This window comes from Notothenia rossii, assembly GCF_949606895.1.
Source record: "Notothenia rossii genome assembly, chromosome: 6".
NCBI classification, from domain to species: Eukaryota; Metazoa; Chordata; class Actinopteri; order Perciformes; family Nototheniidae; genus Notothenia; species Notothenia rossii.
Window position 1 is genome coordinate 25541240 of NC_136909.1, and position 18233 is coordinate 25559472.

The 18233-nt window shown below is 41.3% G+C and overlaps 1 protein-coding gene across 7 annotated transcripts in view; it reads left to right on the forward strand.

Moving 5' to 3' along the window:
• Positions 1 to 18233, forward strand: part of LOC307043141 (rho guanine nucleotide exchange factor 28-like) — a 38113-nt gene that overhangs the window by 1082 nt on the left and 18798 nt on the right. For 5 of the 7 annotated variants that reach the window (XM_079687405.1, XM_079687406.1, XM_079687408.1 and 2 more), the window contains exons 2-10: positions 14 to 57; positions 4976 to 5117; positions 5852 to 5961; positions 6367 to 6553; positions 8724 to 8907; positions 9698 to 9899; positions 10221 to 10296; positions 11607 to 11647; positions 12231 to 12303. In XM_079687405.1, coding sequence (XP_079543531.1) covers positions 25 to 57; positions 4976 to 5117; positions 5852 to 5961; positions 6367 to 6553; positions 8724 to 8907; positions 9698 to 9899; positions 10221 to 10296; positions 11607 to 11647; positions 12231 to 12303 — 1048 coding nt within the window. In that variant the 5' untranslated portion in view covers positions 14 to 24. Of the gene's footprint in view, positions 1 to 13; positions 58 to 4975; positions 5118 to 5851; positions 5962 to 6366; positions 6554 to 8723; positions 8908 to 9697; positions 9900 to 10220; positions 10297 to 11606; positions 11648 to 12230; positions 12304 to 15377; positions 15639 to 18233 lie in introns of those variants that run through there. The other 2 variants (XM_079687410.1, XM_079687411.1) reach the window with 1 other exon arrangement.

Genomic DNA, 18233 nt, shown 5'->3' on the forward strand with positions numbered 1-18233 from the left:
TGTTTTTCTGCAGTTGCTGTGCAGATGGAGCTGAGCAGGAGGAAAGTGCCTCTATATGTGAGTATGCTCCAGTTTGCAGTCAAGTATGAGTTCTCCAATTCATCTCAAGAGTTAGTGATCCCTTGGGAAATCTCTGCAAATTGAGTTGGGAATGCATTGAGAGATCAGAAGCCTGGTTTACAAAAAAAGAGTATTCAAGATGTAAGATATTTTGTTCTTATGACCAAACCATTTTTTTATTAAAATGCATTGAATATATCTGAAGAAATGCAACTGTTTTCTGTTTTTGCACCATTACAGTATGTTATTTTAAGTTCACTAAAGTCACTGTATGTATGAGTCTTTTAAAATAAGATTAGGGTCAATGAAATGCCACGATGACAGCAGACAAATGTTTTAGACTTTGAACAGACGGGCACCGTATGGTCTGAATGCAAGGTCTCTGGGTTTTTCTGTTGATTTATTTAAGCACTGACTCATAGTTTCTTAGGAAAGTTAGGCAACAATAGTAGTCTGGCATTTGTGTGTATGACTAGCAAATCAGTAACTGTGTGCTTCATTCACAGTGATGTTTTTATTTTATTTAGAGTAGGAAAGGTATTTGCTGTCTGTTTGATTTGTTGTGTATCTGGTTAAACCTTTGAATGGATCTATTTTCTTTAAGTTAAAACTGAAGCCAAACAGGGCAACACTGCATTCAAGTATTTTGTTATTTATATAAGCTTGGGAACTTAACCAAGTATGCAAACATTAATAAGAGCTTATGCTTCTCTAAAGATCAGAGGTTGAAGACATTGATCACACTGTGTTCAGACAATTTAATCCTTTCTAGTTTGACATGTTTTCAAGGCTGTTTTCCTTCTACCAAAGATTTTGTCCATAATGAAACCGAAATTCCTTTGATACTGTGCTTGTTTTAGAAGCCCACAAATACATAATTGAATGACATGACTTGGACCCAACTCACACATTTGATGAGTTTAGACTTGACTTGATGAAATCAAAAAAGACGTGCAACTCCACTTAAAACACAAATGACTTGTGACTTCACTTGGGCTTGGGCCTTATGACTTGAAAACACTCGATACCTCTCTCCAAGCCCAAAATAAGAAAAGCATGTTATTTAAAAATAAATAATAATATGAATTCCCTTAATTTTCTCAGCTAACAATATTGCTATTCATTCCTAGAAAGCCGACACGGAGTGCACCAGATCCACTTTGTTTGAAAAAACTGGATAGGATCCAGTCATGTTGTCGGAGAGAACCCTGAAGAATTAACGTACCGTTGCTGATTTGATATGACTTGTTTAGGACTTGAAACACAAAGTTTAGGACATAGGACTTGATGACCTTTCGTTCTTGAATTTGGCCTTGATTGCAAAGACTTGAAACGTATTTGTTACTTGGAAAAAATGACTTGATCCCGTCTCTGGTAGCTCCTAAAACAGGAAAGTTGAACAATGTTTTACAGGTCTACAGACATACTTTTCACTCTTTGAGGCTTGGAGCAGGAGACTCACTTTCCTGCATACCTTTGAATTTTATGGAAATAAGATGGAGGTAATGGGTCGATAAAAAATCATTGATTTGTGGTCAATCACACGGAGGTGAGGAATCTCAACGAGAGTTCAGGAAAAGATCTGTAGACATCATAAAATGTGTGTTAAACCTGATGTTCTCTATTTCAAAGACTAGGGATCAAGACGTGTATAAATGAACCTGAAGGTAGGATTAGGTGAGAGGGATAGTCACGGAGCCAGGATTACTCACAGTGCCGCTATCATAGACAGCAAGAGGAGTACAGAAAAAAGCCTCTCAGTTTTATGGCGTGAGAAAGTAGGTCAGCTGTTGAGGTGATTCAAGGCTAATAGATATATTCTCATGAGAAAAAGAGCCAGACTACTTAAACAATCTCCTCACTCTCACATCATTCAACGCTAATCTGAGACATTCATTGCAATTCAAGTCAAGCCTTATAATTTACATTTTTTTGGTTTGGCTTCTTTCCTTCAACCTGTCAGCTGTACTTCTTCCTATGTCAGTGGTTTGATCTTTTTCCCAGAGTAACCCACACAGTGTGTCTTGTGGTTGCATTGCTGTCTGGTCTATTGAGGACATTGTAGCTGGACAAATTGATATCCTGCAGGTCGTAGGAGATGGTGGAAAGTGGCAGCTCTCCAAAGGAGGCCAGTGGCCCTGGAAGATGTCTCTTTTTTTCTTCTGCGGGTCTGAAACTAACATTATGTTTATCTTAATCTGTCCACAGTAAAAGGTTCACAACCAAAAAGACCCAGAATAATTTCAAGTTGCAATATTCAAAATGTTTATATCAATAATTGGTTGAATTACATCGTGTAGTGAGAAAGGAGCTGTTCATTGTGACAAACTCACACATAATTAAAACCTTACACTCAAGTTCTCATCAGCCTAACAAAATGTTTCAGCCTCTCTAATTATTTTGGTTTTATTTCCTGCAACTGTACTGTTTGTGTCAGTCTCACTGCACTAAGTACATTGTTTTACACAGAAAAAAGTCTTATAACCCCATGGTACATTGCTTGCCCAGCAACATACAGCAGACTGGCAACATAAGCCACTTGTTGGTGAGCCGGTTGAGGTACAAATATATTTTCCTCTGGAGATGGTAGAGACCAAAATGTAGATTTGTTATAACATTTAGAGTTGCAACCTTTTTTCCCAAGAGTCCCCCCAAATGACTCCTGTTTGAAGTTGCGCCCCCCCCCCCCCACACACACACACACACACACATACACACACATAGTTTGCTACAACTACTGTCACAAACTGGATGAATGTGAAGTATTTAAGTAGTTACAGGAGGATGAAAGTGCAGTGTTTCCCCTAGGATGGAGTATTAGCAGTGGTGCTAAGGCACGTGGGAACAAGAAAGGCTCTTGAGGCCTAGTACCAGGCCGGTTCTAGACAATTTGCTGCCCTAGGTGAGATTTTAGGTGACATTTTATGTGTAAAGAATAAATGAAAAATCTCTACAAAAGACAAATACATTGCAAAAACAGAAACGTATTGACATAGGTAATAGATGTCAAAATGGCTTCAAATGTATTCAGTATTGTATGAACATGTTTAAATTGGGGGGTGGACGTCACATCCTCTAAGGGGGTCCGGGGGTATGCCCCCCCGGGGTGAAAAGGCTGTTACATTTATTTAATTAGGAATGTTGTTACATCAAGGCCGAACATTTGGATGAGCGCCAACGGTCAAAAATGTTTTTTCTCTCCCAGAGCTACCAGCGCAGCGCCCCCCAGATCTGGCGCCCTAGGCGACCGCCTGTGTCGCCTATGCCAGTAACACAAATACTATAAATCCACATAACAAATAATCAAAAATTAAAAAGGGTTCGCCACTTATTATTATTTTAAGAAAGAATTTTTTTTTTTCTTTTCCGGGTACCTGGCTGGCGCCCCCTAGCAGCGGCGCTCATATTTCAGCAGCGGTGCTGCGCCGCCACTATTTGTATATAGGGGAAACAGTGTAATTATAGAGCACTATTGGAGTGACTTTGATGGTTATTGGACTCAGGATGAATTAATTTGGATTCCCGCTGTATGAAGAAATTAAAGGACTGGGCAAGTGGAAACAATTCACAAAGGGTTGTAACTGTTTAAAACAACTGCTCAAAGTAAGCCGGATTTTGCCGATGTGTTTATGTGGATTCAAAAGTCGTAAATAATCTACAAAATGGAGGAGACCAATCTGATCGGAGCAACTGTGACAAATAATCCAACTGAAACTGGCATGGACAATGACTATGTTTTTAAAATGCGCTTATCCAGACAAGCCTGGTTTGGACACTTTACGGGCAGAAGGAACATTTCTATTAAAGAAAAAATTATGCATTTCTGTCTTTTTATGCCTTAAATAGCTACTAACTTGAATTTTTATAAAAATGAATTAATCAATTATTTTTTATATTTTATTGTAATGTTGATGATGACAATCATGTATTGCATTAAAATTATATGTAAAAATAAAAAAATAAAAACGTCTAAATATCATATTTTGCCTCAAATCATCTGAGGCCTGGCGCCCCCCCCTGCGATCTTTGGCGCCCCCCAGGTTGGGAACCACTGCCTTAGATAGACAAGTGGCTCTGTGTCTGCTGAATCTAAATAGCCTTCTGTTACATTTTATAAGATGAGAATTTGTCGTATTTACAACTTGTCTTCTGTAATACTTTAATTGTTCTTGCCATATTTCAAATATTGTTATTAAGCTATTGTTTCGCATTAGTAGTCAACCATTAATTTAATATGCTAGTCATTTTACATCCACTCCACAGATAGTAATACAACTAGCCAGATAGCAAGCAAATTTAGCCAGCTGGCTGAGGTAATGAAAAAGCCAGATGAGACAATTTGACCTAAAAAATCTGGCTGACGTTATCTACTCAAGATCATTCATTTTAGTTACACACTTTTGAGGCTGTTGGGGAGCTATAGGCACTTAACAATGGTAGAAATATAAATTATTCTATAAGCCGTTTTAGGCAACCAAGAAAGTTGTGGAAGGATTCGGTTTTGAAGTTATGGTACAATATGTATCAGCAATACAAAGTGATAAATAAATGTACATTTTTACATGTATTCACAGAGTCCAGTGAGGCTGGCACATTACATGTTGTTCAAAGGCCAGTAATCAGCCTACAAATCAGTGTAAATATTCTGCCCTATTTCACTTTTCTCTGCCTCAGGTCAGAAGTCTAAAGTGTTCTGGTCTTTTAGGATCAGGGCAGGTCTTTGCAGTAGACTTCAAGACATTCCTGGTTTTATTGATGGGTAATGTTCTATGGTCCTCAATTGGCATGCTGTGAGGGGATTTAGTGTACTTCACAGAAATGAGCCTGTATCTTTAGGAATAGGAATATATCTTGCTCCCAAGCATCTTTCGTCTTCATTTTCTCTTTCAAACTGTCTGAATTGTCTTTGTCTTAGGGCCAGGCAAAAGTATTTGCACTGCTGGATGGTTTTGACTCGCTGCCCGAGGATGCAGAGGTCTACGTTGTCTTGGAAGGATCCACACTGGTCCATGTCACCAGGGCTCTTAGTGATGTCATGCTCTGCTTTATAGTTCCTGGTATGTTACGGTGTATGCCTGTAGATCCTACTATATTGATGTGTGTGCATATTAGGTCCTTTGCTATGTTTTTCCTCCAAAAGGGAGAATTTATTTAGAACACCATGTTCAGACATAACCCTCCACTGCACAATCTGACAACTCCAGGTTTTTCTTATTGTCTGTGATAAACTCATGAACAGTATATCACTATTTTGATCTACACACACACACACACACACACACACACACACACACACACACACACACACACACACACACACACACACACACACACACACACACACACACACACACACACACACACACACAGTCTGTGACTTGAGGTCTGGAAAGGCACAGAATCTTATCAGCTTCCTCTCAGGGGGGAAACGGCTCCATAAACAATAAGTCAACATTACTGAGCCTCTGTGTAGGTTGACACAGACAACAGGCAGTCCTGCAGGCTTGACCACTCTACTATAACGGCACTATTAAAAGCAAGTTGTCTTCTCCATAAAAGAAAAGCCCTTTCAGCATACAAAATGAAAATCTGATAACATTGTTAACCACAATAATGCACTGAGGCTCTGGGATGAAACATAAAAGGCATATTTTAAGGACCTTACCAGTGGATTTGTGTTTTTAGAGGGTGACCTACAAATTCAGACTGTATATAAATACTATTTTTATTTAAAAGAAATACAAATCTGCTCTGAATAAAATCTGTGTTTGGACGGGTCGTGTCTTTTTAGGTCATAACCTGGCTGAGGCGGTGTCTGTGCAGGCCTACCTGTGTTCTGAAACCACACCCCTCACCTGGGTGGGCGGGGCTTCTCTGGAGTATGTCCAAGATGATGCTCAGGTTAGATATAATTGACACTGCCTGTAAGTTTGTGCTTATCCGAGGTTAAAATAACCTGCTTGGGAAATGGATTATTGTTGTCATATTCTTTATGCTTCTCAACTTTTATCCGTTTTATTGTGTTGCACTGTTGGAGGAGCCTGTGACCTAAGATTTTCATTGTCATAACTACACTGTAGCTAAGCACAAATGACAATAAAAGCCTTGAATCCTTGAAAAATGACAATAAGCTTATATTAAAAAAACTTGTTTTCTAAAACGGTGAAACAATTCTATTTTCTGTAATTAATGTTAAGTGAAAACATGATTTTCCATGAAAGAACTAAAACATTTCCCCTTTGTTGTGTAGCATTGGTTTTCACATGACTGTTTCAAGGATTGATCTTATTCTTTTTTTCTTCTCAGGACCTGGCAGAGCACCTGGTAGTCCACGGACATTGCCTTAGCTCCAGGGATCACAAGGATCTGAGCAGCCTCTTCAATCTGGGCCAGCAGAGCTCTCGCTGGGCTATGGATCGTCGCGTTGCCCTGGCCATGGCAAATCTGGATATCCCCCAAAACTGGAATGTACTAGGGAGCCACAGCGGAGATGGTGAGAGCAGGATTTTCTCATCTTGCTCTATGAGATTTCCTTCACAATGTATACCCAGGAAACATTAGGGTGAGAAGCTTAAAGCATACAGCTTTGAGGAAGACGGATAAGGTTGTAATGTTTAACTGTCACAAATTGGTTTAAGGAAAGATGTCGTTTTTTATAAAGAGGGATCTCTCAGCATCGTACTGAACTCTCAAAGCCAGTTATATCTTAGGAAGGTGAACTCTTCAACTCCCCCTCCCCTTTTCTCTGCCATCCTTCCCATTTGCAATGCTTACTGTGTAATCGGAAGTGAACATGGTCACATGTGTGCTTCTGTTGGACTCATCAAAGCCAATTAGGCAGCATATAATGTGGTTAATAGAGCCTTTCCTTCTGGAAGTAGCCCTAGGCAGAGACTAATAAATCTGTATGTGTGTGTTTGCGTGCGTGTGTGTGCCGACCACCATGTTGACTGTCACCATCTGTCTCTATGATCTAAGTGTTTGTGTAGGGCCACCTACATACATAATAAACTAGATTTAGCATTAACAAAGTAAGGACAGTCTGTTTCTTTGCAGCGTCTCCCTCTAAATGTCTGCAGTTCATTTCATAACACTGCTCACATCATCATTCTACTGCCGATGCTGTACTGTCTTATCAATCCCAGCTAACCATTGGTGCTTTGTTCATAGTGCTTTCTACATTTGAAAGGAATGGAAAAATCCAATTCTTTATCAACAGTTAGATATTTGATTGGATCTTGGAAACATTTGATTTTCTCTGGGCAGCTCTGAAAAATGTGCAATTGAATACCTTTGATACAGCCTGCAAAGATGTGTGGAATCTGTCTTTAAAGGTCAAGAAGACTGGAAGATGTTTTTTCTATACACATTCTTGGACAGATCAGACAGAGTTTTTTTCTAGAATTAAAGCGTAGACTTATAAAGGTAATCTTGCTTTATGTTAGTCAGTTATGAGCTGTTGTTTGCGACTTCACTTTGACTAGAATAGTCGAATAACGTATTTCTGGCACCAGTTTGGTCACATTGGCTGCACAGTATGTGGGGGAAATAGCTTTTTTCATCAATATGATTCCTAATGCTTTCTATAGTCCACTATTATTCAAAGGCAAAATGATATATCATCTAAAATAAAACCGCATTACCCCTTTGCAGTTAAACACCAACTGTGATGAATAATTGTTTTTTGATAATACTGTCCAGGTGTTGATCGTGTTTCATGTTTTAGGCTATATTTAGCTGTTTAGCTAAGCAACATCCCATTAGAAATCCCTCTGTCAGTGTAGACTGTATGGCATGTGTTTCTCTCGTCAGTGTATTTTTTCTATTTCTATTTATTAAGTTATATTTTCTTCCGGCTCTGGCTGTTATTGAGTGATGCTAAATAAATTCAGAAAGCATCTTCCTGGCCGCTTTGTATCTCTGTAAGTTGTCTTGAAAACTAAGTGGAGAAAAAGGTGATTGTCGGCTTATTGTTATTCAAGTTACGAAATTCTGCAGTTGCCTCAATAATTGAGATGTTTTGCCTGAATTTCTAGAAAATCAATGACAAATGCTGCTGCAATGTTATGGGACGAGGTCAACAAAGTCTTGTTGACATATGTCTACCAAAAACTGCATCAGCATTAAGGAACAGTGGTTATAGTAAACATGCACCTTACTTAATGACACCCCACTAGATATTTGATTAACAGTCAAATCAAAGAAGTACATTTTAAGATTCACTAAGTTGATATATATACCAAGGAGCTTTTAAGCTAAGTTTCCTTTATTTTGTCTGAATTGGGTTTAACCATTTTCCTTTGATCAAGCCTACTAGACTGAAGCTGTTTTGATGCATGTCTGTCACCTGGAGACAGATCTGGTTGAACTGCGTTGAGTAACAGACACAGAAATAAGTAGCTGCCCCTACTTTGTTAAGAAAAGCTTTTATTTAAGTGTGTCAGTGGGGCAGAGAGACCCAGGGCTATGCAAGAGGACAAAATCAATCATTGGCATTTAGGTTAATTATCACGAGTAGGTTATCAAGAGCCACTTCTTGACATGATAGGTTACTCTTTATCTCACGTTTCACCCTTCGTTCCTGTCTTACTGTTAACATCCTACCTACCTTTATCTCTGCAGTTATATTCTTTATTGAATTAGATTTCTTCCTTCATCTCCAGAGCACAGTTTCAGGGAGTCTCCCCTCCACATGGCCGTGCGATGGGGTCTGTATCGGCTTGCAGAGCTGCTGCTTTGTCAGCCGGGGGGTCTGATGGCTGTCAGCCTGCCAAACGAAGAGGGAGTGACACCGCTGCAGCTGGCACAGACAGCTGGCAACACCGAGCTCCTGGAGCTGCTCACACAGTAAGATTATACGGCAGGGATACTGGCAAATGAATCACTGTTAAGCTGTAACATTAGGCGTTGAGTGCAGTGCGTTCACACACAGTAAGGGAAAGCTCTCATTCAAACCAGGAAAAGACAACACTTATTGCAAATCTAGCAGGATGTCTAGTCTCACTAGTTTATTATGCTCCGCTTTCCCCTTCTACTCAAGTAGGACTCAGATGAGGGTGTTGCACTTTTCCTTGTTCATGTGATGTTTTGGTGTTGTTTTTCTTGTTTTCCCGTAACTGTCAAGTGGGAATTAAGTGTTTTTTGTACGTTTTTGTGTTTCTCTTATTTTCCTACGATACTGCAATGATTGGTTGTGAATGCGAAAATATGAAGGACAGACCATCTATTTATGGTTCCTTTTTTTTTTTTAGAAAGGGGCAGGTTATATAAGATTATTTTCTTCTCCCTGCTCCTATTCGGGTATGGTGTGTTTACAGAGACATGTTTTGTATATAATTGTTATACATTGAGTTTGTGCATACCATGAACGGAACAAATACAAATGAAATGAGAAGATAGATATTCTGCCGATGACTACACACAGTGCTAAACACCTGTATGTGTACATGGCCGAAAATCACCATCATCTGAAATGCTGACAGTGCTTTAGAGTTTTTTCCATAAATTAAACTCTAAACATAACAAAAATAATTATCTTTCTATTGAGATTTTTCATGGTGTAACAATATTCTCTTTGAACATCAACCCTAATGTTTTTAATGGTTGTGATTAAACCGGCCCACCTGTTGTGCTACAGCCCCCCCAACCCTCTGGCCACGCCTCCAGCGGGTCTGTCCCAGGTGTGGGCCGACCGGTCCCGCCTGCTCAGGTTCTGTCATGATATGGGGAACCTGACTCTGACCGTCCGACAGAACCTGAGGTGGAGCTCAGAGGACAGTCGACACGCTGACATCCTGCTTCTCAGAGACCGGCTCAGAGATGAGGACTTTCTCAGAGAGGTGAATTGTCAACGTTAACTGGTTCTGGGTCAAGGTTTGAACCCCCCTCATCGCCCCAACCAAGGCAACCCAAACAAAATGAAGCAATTCAGCTGTAATTTATAGAGAGATGGGATTTTTTTAGTGGAGGAAATTGCACTTTTGAGATTTTGATGATACCCAATTATAAACTGCAAATAATGTACCTGAAAGTACCATCAAAAATAAAGCTAGTTAGCAATGATGTAATTTCAGATACAAAGTAAGAATAGAGTCATCCCCTCCCAGCCCTGTGCTTCAGTTTTACAGCATCCTCTTACTTAATCACCTTTCCTCCTACAGATCAAAGCTCTCAGGAGGGAACGTGTGGAGACCCTCTCGCGGAAGGAGGAGCTGGTGGATGATCCTGTTGAGACCGGTAACTTTATCTTACCCTTCTTAATCTTTGTGGGATTTAAGAGGCCCGGTTAACCCTAAATCTGAACTCTTATGTTGCAATGGTCTGCCAATCTTTGTTCGAGTGGTCTATGAGGCTTCATACTGTGGCTTGACTCGGGCTTTATTAGCTGATATTGACTGCCCTCCTCTGGGGTTTTTCAGGTATTGCTGTTGCAAAGATAAATCAAGATAACGTGTCTTATGTGAACCTGATTAACAGTAGAGTAAAATAAGCTTAAATTAGTTGATTGACAGGAAATACATGTCAGTCATTTATCATTATAATTACTGAAGTGATTCATCAAAACAAAATCTGCTGATTATAGCTTCTCAATGCTGTTTTTCAATTTTTCTAAGCGTGTTTAGTATTATTATTTGCCTATTAAATATATTTTGACATCTTAACTGTTGTTTAGACAAGACAAACTGTTGGCTATTTTATTTGTATTTATTTATCTACCATTTTCTTTTAAGATTAACCGACAAACGCTTAACCAAAAAACCATATTAAAAATAACTGTCAACGTATAATGGACGATGAAAAGTATCCTGAATTACAGCCATATACAGTACAGTACGTTTTCATGGGTTGTTTTTGTGGCAAGCAATACAAATGCAAGGATGCAGTTTGGAAGGTCACAGCCTCCTTCACAAGGTGGTTTCCCTTTACCCTCTGTCCCACTATCTCTCTCTCTCTCTCTCTCTCTCTCTCTCTCTCTCTCTCTCTCCCTCTCTCTCTGTCTCTCTCTCTCTCTCTCTCTCTCTCTCTCACGTTAGAGCCAGCTGGCATCACTGTATCAGACTTAAGTGAATGTGTTTCACGGTATCCCACTGAGGCACAGAAAGAAGCTTGTTTTTTAGTCTCCTATATTTGACATCTTCTCCTTTCTCACTCTTTGCTGCTTGATTCTTCTTTTGTCTCTGAGTTCCTCTCCCAACCTATATATCCTTTATGGTTTTGCTGCCACTTCCTTTTCCTGCATGTATATGCTTTTATACATGAATGTGACCCGGGGCTCTATATCAAACCACCCATACACTAATTTCTGTGCATCACATTTTGGTTTCTGGTAAGCAATCATACAGTGTCCTTTGATCTGAGATGCACATGGTAGTAAAATGAAAAGAAAGTAGATCAAGGCCACAGTAAGGTCTCCCCAGGTTATGAAAAAACCCACTTTGCATGGTACATACATTGTTAAAAACTGACACATCTGTGCCCACTCGAGCCTCTTTTGAAGTTTAGTGGCTGCTGTATGTCTGTGTCTGAGTACGTTTCTCTTCTTTCAGCACTGTATTCTGATATGAAAAGAGCTGCTGTAGAAGAAAATGTGAGTATTGGATCATAATATTTCACACACATAGGTATGGACTAAATATATAATAAAACAAATATGTAATGTTAGCTCATACTGTAATTGTCTAAGTTTAAACAGCTTTATTTGATGAGACAATACAATATGTTACTTGTGCTTCAAAAACACTCCAGAGTACGTGTGTGCCTATTTTTGCCACAACAGGTGTCCATACAAAAAAGTCCCAGATATCTAATTGTTCTAATTTTAAAACTCTTAAATCTCCCTTTATCTCCATGAACATCTGCATCAGCCGGTGGCACTGACCGCCCCTAAATGCTCCACATTGTTTCACTCTTATTGTCAAGGTGTTGCTGCACACGCCCCTTAATAGCCGACTTTGTGAGCGGTCAAGTGTGTAATTCGTGTTTTGAGAGGTGTGGCGTGTGCACATGATTCTCGTTATTGAATAGGTTTTATGTGATACAGATGGTTACCTAGTTGGTGTTGCTCTGTCACACACCTAGGCATTCACCAAACACTAGTGTTTGTGTACTTTAGTTCTACTTTAGTCCTTGGAAATGTGTGTGCTGTTTGCTGAACGCTTCTGTCTGTCCAGGACTACGAGGAGCTGCTGATGTTTTGCCTGCATGAAGAGGACGAGGTGGACGACCCATCACACTTTGACTCTGGTAAAGATTTTATTTTTAACATCTTTTTAAGCTTCCCCTCAGAGCAAGGTTACTTTCTCAGAAGCCTGTTTTTAGATTTGGTTTTAATTTTAGAGCTTGCGTTGCCTCAGCTGTAGATCCTGTTTGGAGCAGACTGAAACTGATCACTGTTGGTTTAGGTGGTGTTATATTCATAGGAAATTATCTAATTCGCTTCTAATCCATCAGCGAGTCCATCTGCAGGAAACATTTCCTTTCCTGAACAGAACTTGGAACTTAAAACATGACCACCGCTGTCCACCATCCCCACAGACTGTACGATCACATTTCAGCCCCCTGACTCCTTCTGGCCCCTCCTCTCTGGAGATTTTAGAGTCGTGTCACTCTGTGTTTACAGTGATGGTGGCACTAAGAAGGAATCTAGATAATCCGACATGAAGATACAATGCAGAGTCACCCTCTTCCCACCAGCAGTGACATGGGGACACCAATGTGGGGCTTTAGGTTGACCACTCTGATCTGCCTCTGCACGGGAAGGGAATCATTTTAAAGAGTGGGAACATCCAGCGGGTTAATAATTGGCTTGTATTGCTGCAGAGCGGACTGATGCCGGAGTGTAAGAATGTTGTGGTTATAAGCTGAGGCTTCAGGCTTTATAACACTTGGCACTGGACATCTGCAATCTGAACTTCCTGTGGCTAGCGTTGTTTTCCATGCTATATGGTTTAGCCATTTTGTTCTCTGTGTATTTGTGAATGTGTGTGTTTGTTGGCTAGTTTAGGATTTTCATATTTTCTGGCGTGTGTAGACTGACTGCTCGTGACCTCGATTGGTCCCTTCAAAGGCTTTTGTGGTTCAGACCAATAAGGCTGGCCCATAAATCCTGTTTTCTCCTCAGTTTCCTCTTACTGCCATATTTAAAAAAAACTCAGGCTCTGAGTGACTCAGGTTTTATACATGTAACTCTTCCAGGATTACATTGTTCATTTGACGCTTGAGGAAATACAATTCTTCATTAGACATTTCTAAGCTGTCGGGCACAACGAGTGACCAGCACGTTTGCGATTCCAGACTGTTTTTATAATTGAGCCTATGCGTCATCAAATAGACAGACACAGCTTATATGGCCAGAGTTTCGGCAGGGGATGAGGAATTTTGAGCGTAGCTGTCATTTTCCCCCTGTCTTCTTGATGTCAGCTATTTTCTCTCTCCATTTCAAATGACTGTACCTTCACTCACATGAGCAAAATAAAATGCAGTTTTGCCACAGCAGGTTGTTAAAGGTTTAAAATATAGGCGTAATTGTTAAAAACGTTTGATAGTAGAAAAGTTTCTCTCACTTGTCTTCCATGCTTCCAGCTCCCTCCGCTTCTCCCCCCATCTGCCCTCCTAATGCCCCCAAAATCCAAACACCCCACCCAAAACACACACTTGCCCTTAAATACCTTCATATACACACAAACACAAACAGACAGAGTTGTGCACCCATGCCCCGGGTCCCTTCCTCCCAGGTCAGCATTTGAATGTGAGTTTAGTGAACAAACAGCAAACGCCACTCCATCCCGAGGAGCTCTGCTCTACACAGCTAAAGAGAGAGGAAGGAGGTCGATATGTGTGTGTGTTGTCAGTGTTGGTGTGCATTTGAGAGGGAGAAGGCAGTGGGGAAGAGTGCTCTGAAGGGGGCAAGGGCTATTGGGAAGTGAAAACAAATCTGAATGGGGGTTGCCAAGGCGGTGCTGAATGCAGTTTTCCAGCTTGTTGAGATCCCCAGGGAGAGCAGAGTAGAGGAGTGTGAGAATGGTGTGTGTGTATTAGTGGGAAAGAGAGAGCGCAAGAGAAAGGGATTTATGATATGGATAGTTTTGAAGGGTGACAACAGACAATGAGAGACATGCCAGCAACGCTAACAAGGAGTCTGCGACCCCGGCTGAGGGGTCTAATTGGAGAACGGAAAAAAGGATTAAAGCTCACACAGACCCCACAAAGGCAGCATTAATGTTCACCAGTACAGTGCCAACACCCCTCCTCACACACACACACACACACACACACACACACACACACACACACACACACACACACACACACACACACACACACACACACACACCAGCACATACAGAAACTACTTTATAGTCGCAGTGTACCTCTGTTTCTGTCCTCTGCATATCTTCGTCCTACCAAACCCATTCTCATCCCCCTTTCTCATTTTTTTTTTTATCACATTCCTTCATTTATGTGCATTCATAAACCCATGTTTGGCGTCTACCAAAGTGCCATTGTCTGGTTTGTCTCTTAAACCTGCTTCATTATCCCTTTCTGTCACATTTACCACCTCTAGCTAAACATACTTTTATCCCTGCTGCTGCCAATGGAGCACTGTACTCCTGCAAGAGGGGAAAAAGGAGGAGGGGGGGGGGGGGGGACCCAAAGAAAAAACAGCAGCAGCTCTCACTGCTGTCTCCATGGTGAGGCTGCTGACCTGGCAGACCGCCCCCTCCACACACTCCGAACCCCTTTCCCCCTCATTCTAGCTTTGACATGCTATAATATAGAACAAGAGAATGGAGTGATCGAGAAGGAATCAGATGTGGCATCTGGCATATTCGGGGTGCACGTCTTGTACCTTGGAGTGTGGCTTCTCTCCGAGGCAATCATGAACTCACAGGCTTAATGATTCCTCCGGGTCTGAGACTCACCTCCCCTAAGCTGTCTGCCCTCGTGTTTGTCTTCGCTGTAGATTCTGAAGTCACTCCTATGTTTGACTTTGTCTCTCTCTGTTTCTCTCCCTCCTTCAGTCACTCTTTCCGGCAGTCAATACACTCCTCCCCCCTGCTCCTGTCAGCATGTACTCCGTTTGGTAGATGAGTGACTGGGGGGGCCAGAGGAAGACTTAGAGACTCAAATGTTGTTACAGATTTGAAGAGAGCAGTCAGGAAGATGGGACAAAGTTGTAGATAGTGAGAAAACTGTAGAAAGGGTCAGAGGGAGAAGACAGAGTTGTGTCCCTGCTCTGTCAGACAGTTGGTGCAAAGTTGTCGAGGGGGAAGGGGTGGACCTTAGGGGGAGGGGTGACTGGGGGAGACAGAGGGGAACATGCTGGCTCACTGCTGAAGTGTCAGAGTGTCTACAGCGGGGCTCTGGAAAAAGGAGAGTGAACGCTGCAGCTAGTTTGCTGTCTCTGGGAAATGGATGTAAACTGAGGCACTGCTCATTTATTTATTAACACCTTGAGCCGTTTGGATAAAGATTACCTTGAAGATAGCAAATCATGGATTCTGACTCGGACTCTCCTTTCAACTATTCCTGGCCCTCTTTTCCTAAGATGAGGATGCGCAAGAAGACAGGCAAAAAAGGTAAGACTGAGTGGTACTGTAATCTACGGATGTGGACATAATGTATTGATTTACAGACTGTTTTCATCCTGTCACAGTGACTGTTTGCTCTTGGTTGTATGAGCCATTCAAGTTGACACTTTCACCTTTGAGTCAAAGTCCCTGCTATATAACTTGTCGCAGTGTTTGACAGACATTAGATACATGTGCGTTGATGTCATGAATAAAGCAGCTCACTTGAGCTCACACAGACTGTGCAGTTTTCCTCATTTCAGTTGCAACTCTTTTCTTAAAGCCACATCTGGTTAGATTGGCAAATGGAAGACTTTACCACAGGCTTTTCTCTGTGGAACAATACAGTTAAAATTAGACTGTTCCCATTACACATATGTATTCACAGGGCCTCCTGTGCAGCAGCGAGACAATCGGAGTGAGATAACTGCATGTTTGCCGGTGATGTAACCTGATATCTGACAGTATGTTGGGGAATGTCAGATGTCCACTCGAAACTGATTGAGTGGTTAGGGGCTTTCGACATCCTCACTCCACACTGTTGTGTGCGTATGGGAGCCCCCGCTGAGGAGTCGAGGCTTCATGTGACTGCTGGGGTCTATGAAGTGCAAAAAAGAAGGCCCAATGCTTAATATGTATCTTCATATACCTCACTATACTCAGGCACCTGCAGTTGACCACCATTATCAGTTTGTGTTCATATGTCACTGAAGTGTCATTGGCGCTGATGTGAAATCACAGTTTATTGTCAATTGTTGAGAAACCAAAATCAAGTTAATCCTGGTACCTAAAGTTAGAAAACACATTTGTTGGGACAGCTGAAGTGTTTGCCAGAATAGTTAAACAGTTCATTGCTTGTATGCAAGTGACTAGAGTTTGTGTTTGTTAGAGGGAAGAGTGAGAGTGAAATCAAGTTACTCCCATGGATGTGTCATCATGGCTCGACTCCAGTGGTCTTTTTTCTCATCTTTCACAATAAAACTCTGCCAGATTATCTATGTTATTGCTTCTTAATTGTGATTGACTTCTGCACATTTTATAAACACTGCCTGTCTGTCTGTGCAATGCGGCTGAAGAGTAGAAAAGCGGCAATATAAAAAAACCTTTTTGGAAACTCACCATATATTTTCATGTGGATTTCTAAGTGTTCAAAAGTTTAAAATCTGAAATAAACAGCTCTGGTGTAAAGAGGCACCTTCGAAGGGAAGTGTGTGTTCAGGTGTTCGGAGCCACAAGTTTATTTCTCCACTCTTACTGGACTGATCGCTTTTTGAGTTTACCTCTTCCTGGATCTCTTGGGCCCAGTGACGCACTGAAATGTAAATAACATGGGGAACACACAATGTGATGCTTGGACTGGGATGTTTGACTGCAGGTGTCATAACTCACAGTGGGTTTGTGGATATTGGTGGACAATTATTTTAATGATTGAAATGGCCCTCCATCAAATAATTAGCTCTCCCCTCTTATAAGGTATTGCAACTTTTTGTTTTGTTCTATTAATTTAGGCTCTGCTTGTTATTTTACTCTGCTCCTAAGTTCTCCAAAGTGACAGTTGTTTAGCGCGGTGCTTATAAAGCGACTAACTTCATAAAAGACAAATGACCCCATTATACTCTTAATAAACAAGCCTAGGTGTTTACGCAATTAACATTTATGATTCTCTGTTAGTCTTGAACATTATTGTTTTGCACACCAGCAGCCTCCAAAGTGGGTAAACCTTGAGAAAGAGCCCTTGTGACAGCCCTGCCTCCCCCCCTCTCCATCCTGCCTTCCTCGATCTCTCTCTCCCAGGGGTGTGCATGGGTTGAAGGGTCACTTTCTGTGTTTAACTGCCCTGGTCTGGAAACCTGGCACTGACTGCTGTCTTTGTCTGGGACTCAGTAAAGCTCCAGCTCTCTCTCTTTCTCTTTTTGCTGCTGCTCCGGGCGCTGCTACTGTATAGGGTTGGCTCTCACTCGGGGACATGCTCTGAATATCACATCACTCCAAATATACCTTCTGTGAGCAAAATCCTATAGACTAAAGCCCCCATGCCATGTGCCGCATTCCTTAAAACTCCTCTGAAATGGTAACATGCGTACAGCGACCTCCGTCCCAGCCATAGAGACAGCTTCTCATGCAGAAAGATTGATTTTGTGCAGCTTTAACTTGTTAGAAATATGATCTCCATGGTCGTCTGTTACTCCCCCAGTGAACCAATGTTAAACACAGTTTTCAGCGCCTGACAGTAATGTTCACTGAGGCTGTGTTTATGGGTCAGAGGTGTGTGAATGATCGGGCCTGTGGCAGCCAGCTGTGGCTTTGGACCTGGCCCAGAACCTTTACTGTTAAGCATGTCCGTCAAGTTCCTTAAGTGGGTTTATATGAAACTGTATCTGCTTTCAAACAGTGGTTTGACCCGCATCCAGAATCTGACCTAGTCTCTTGATTTGATGTTGCAGTAAAACTAATCCTACAATACACAGTAGATGGTGTAACGTGACTTTGTGTCTGTATTCGGGTTCAAATACAGTCAAATGTTTCCATGTGAAACTAAGAGGATCCAGAAGTAACAGAATAACAGGATGTTTTGTTCATGTTTTCCAATGTTTTCAGGCTGTT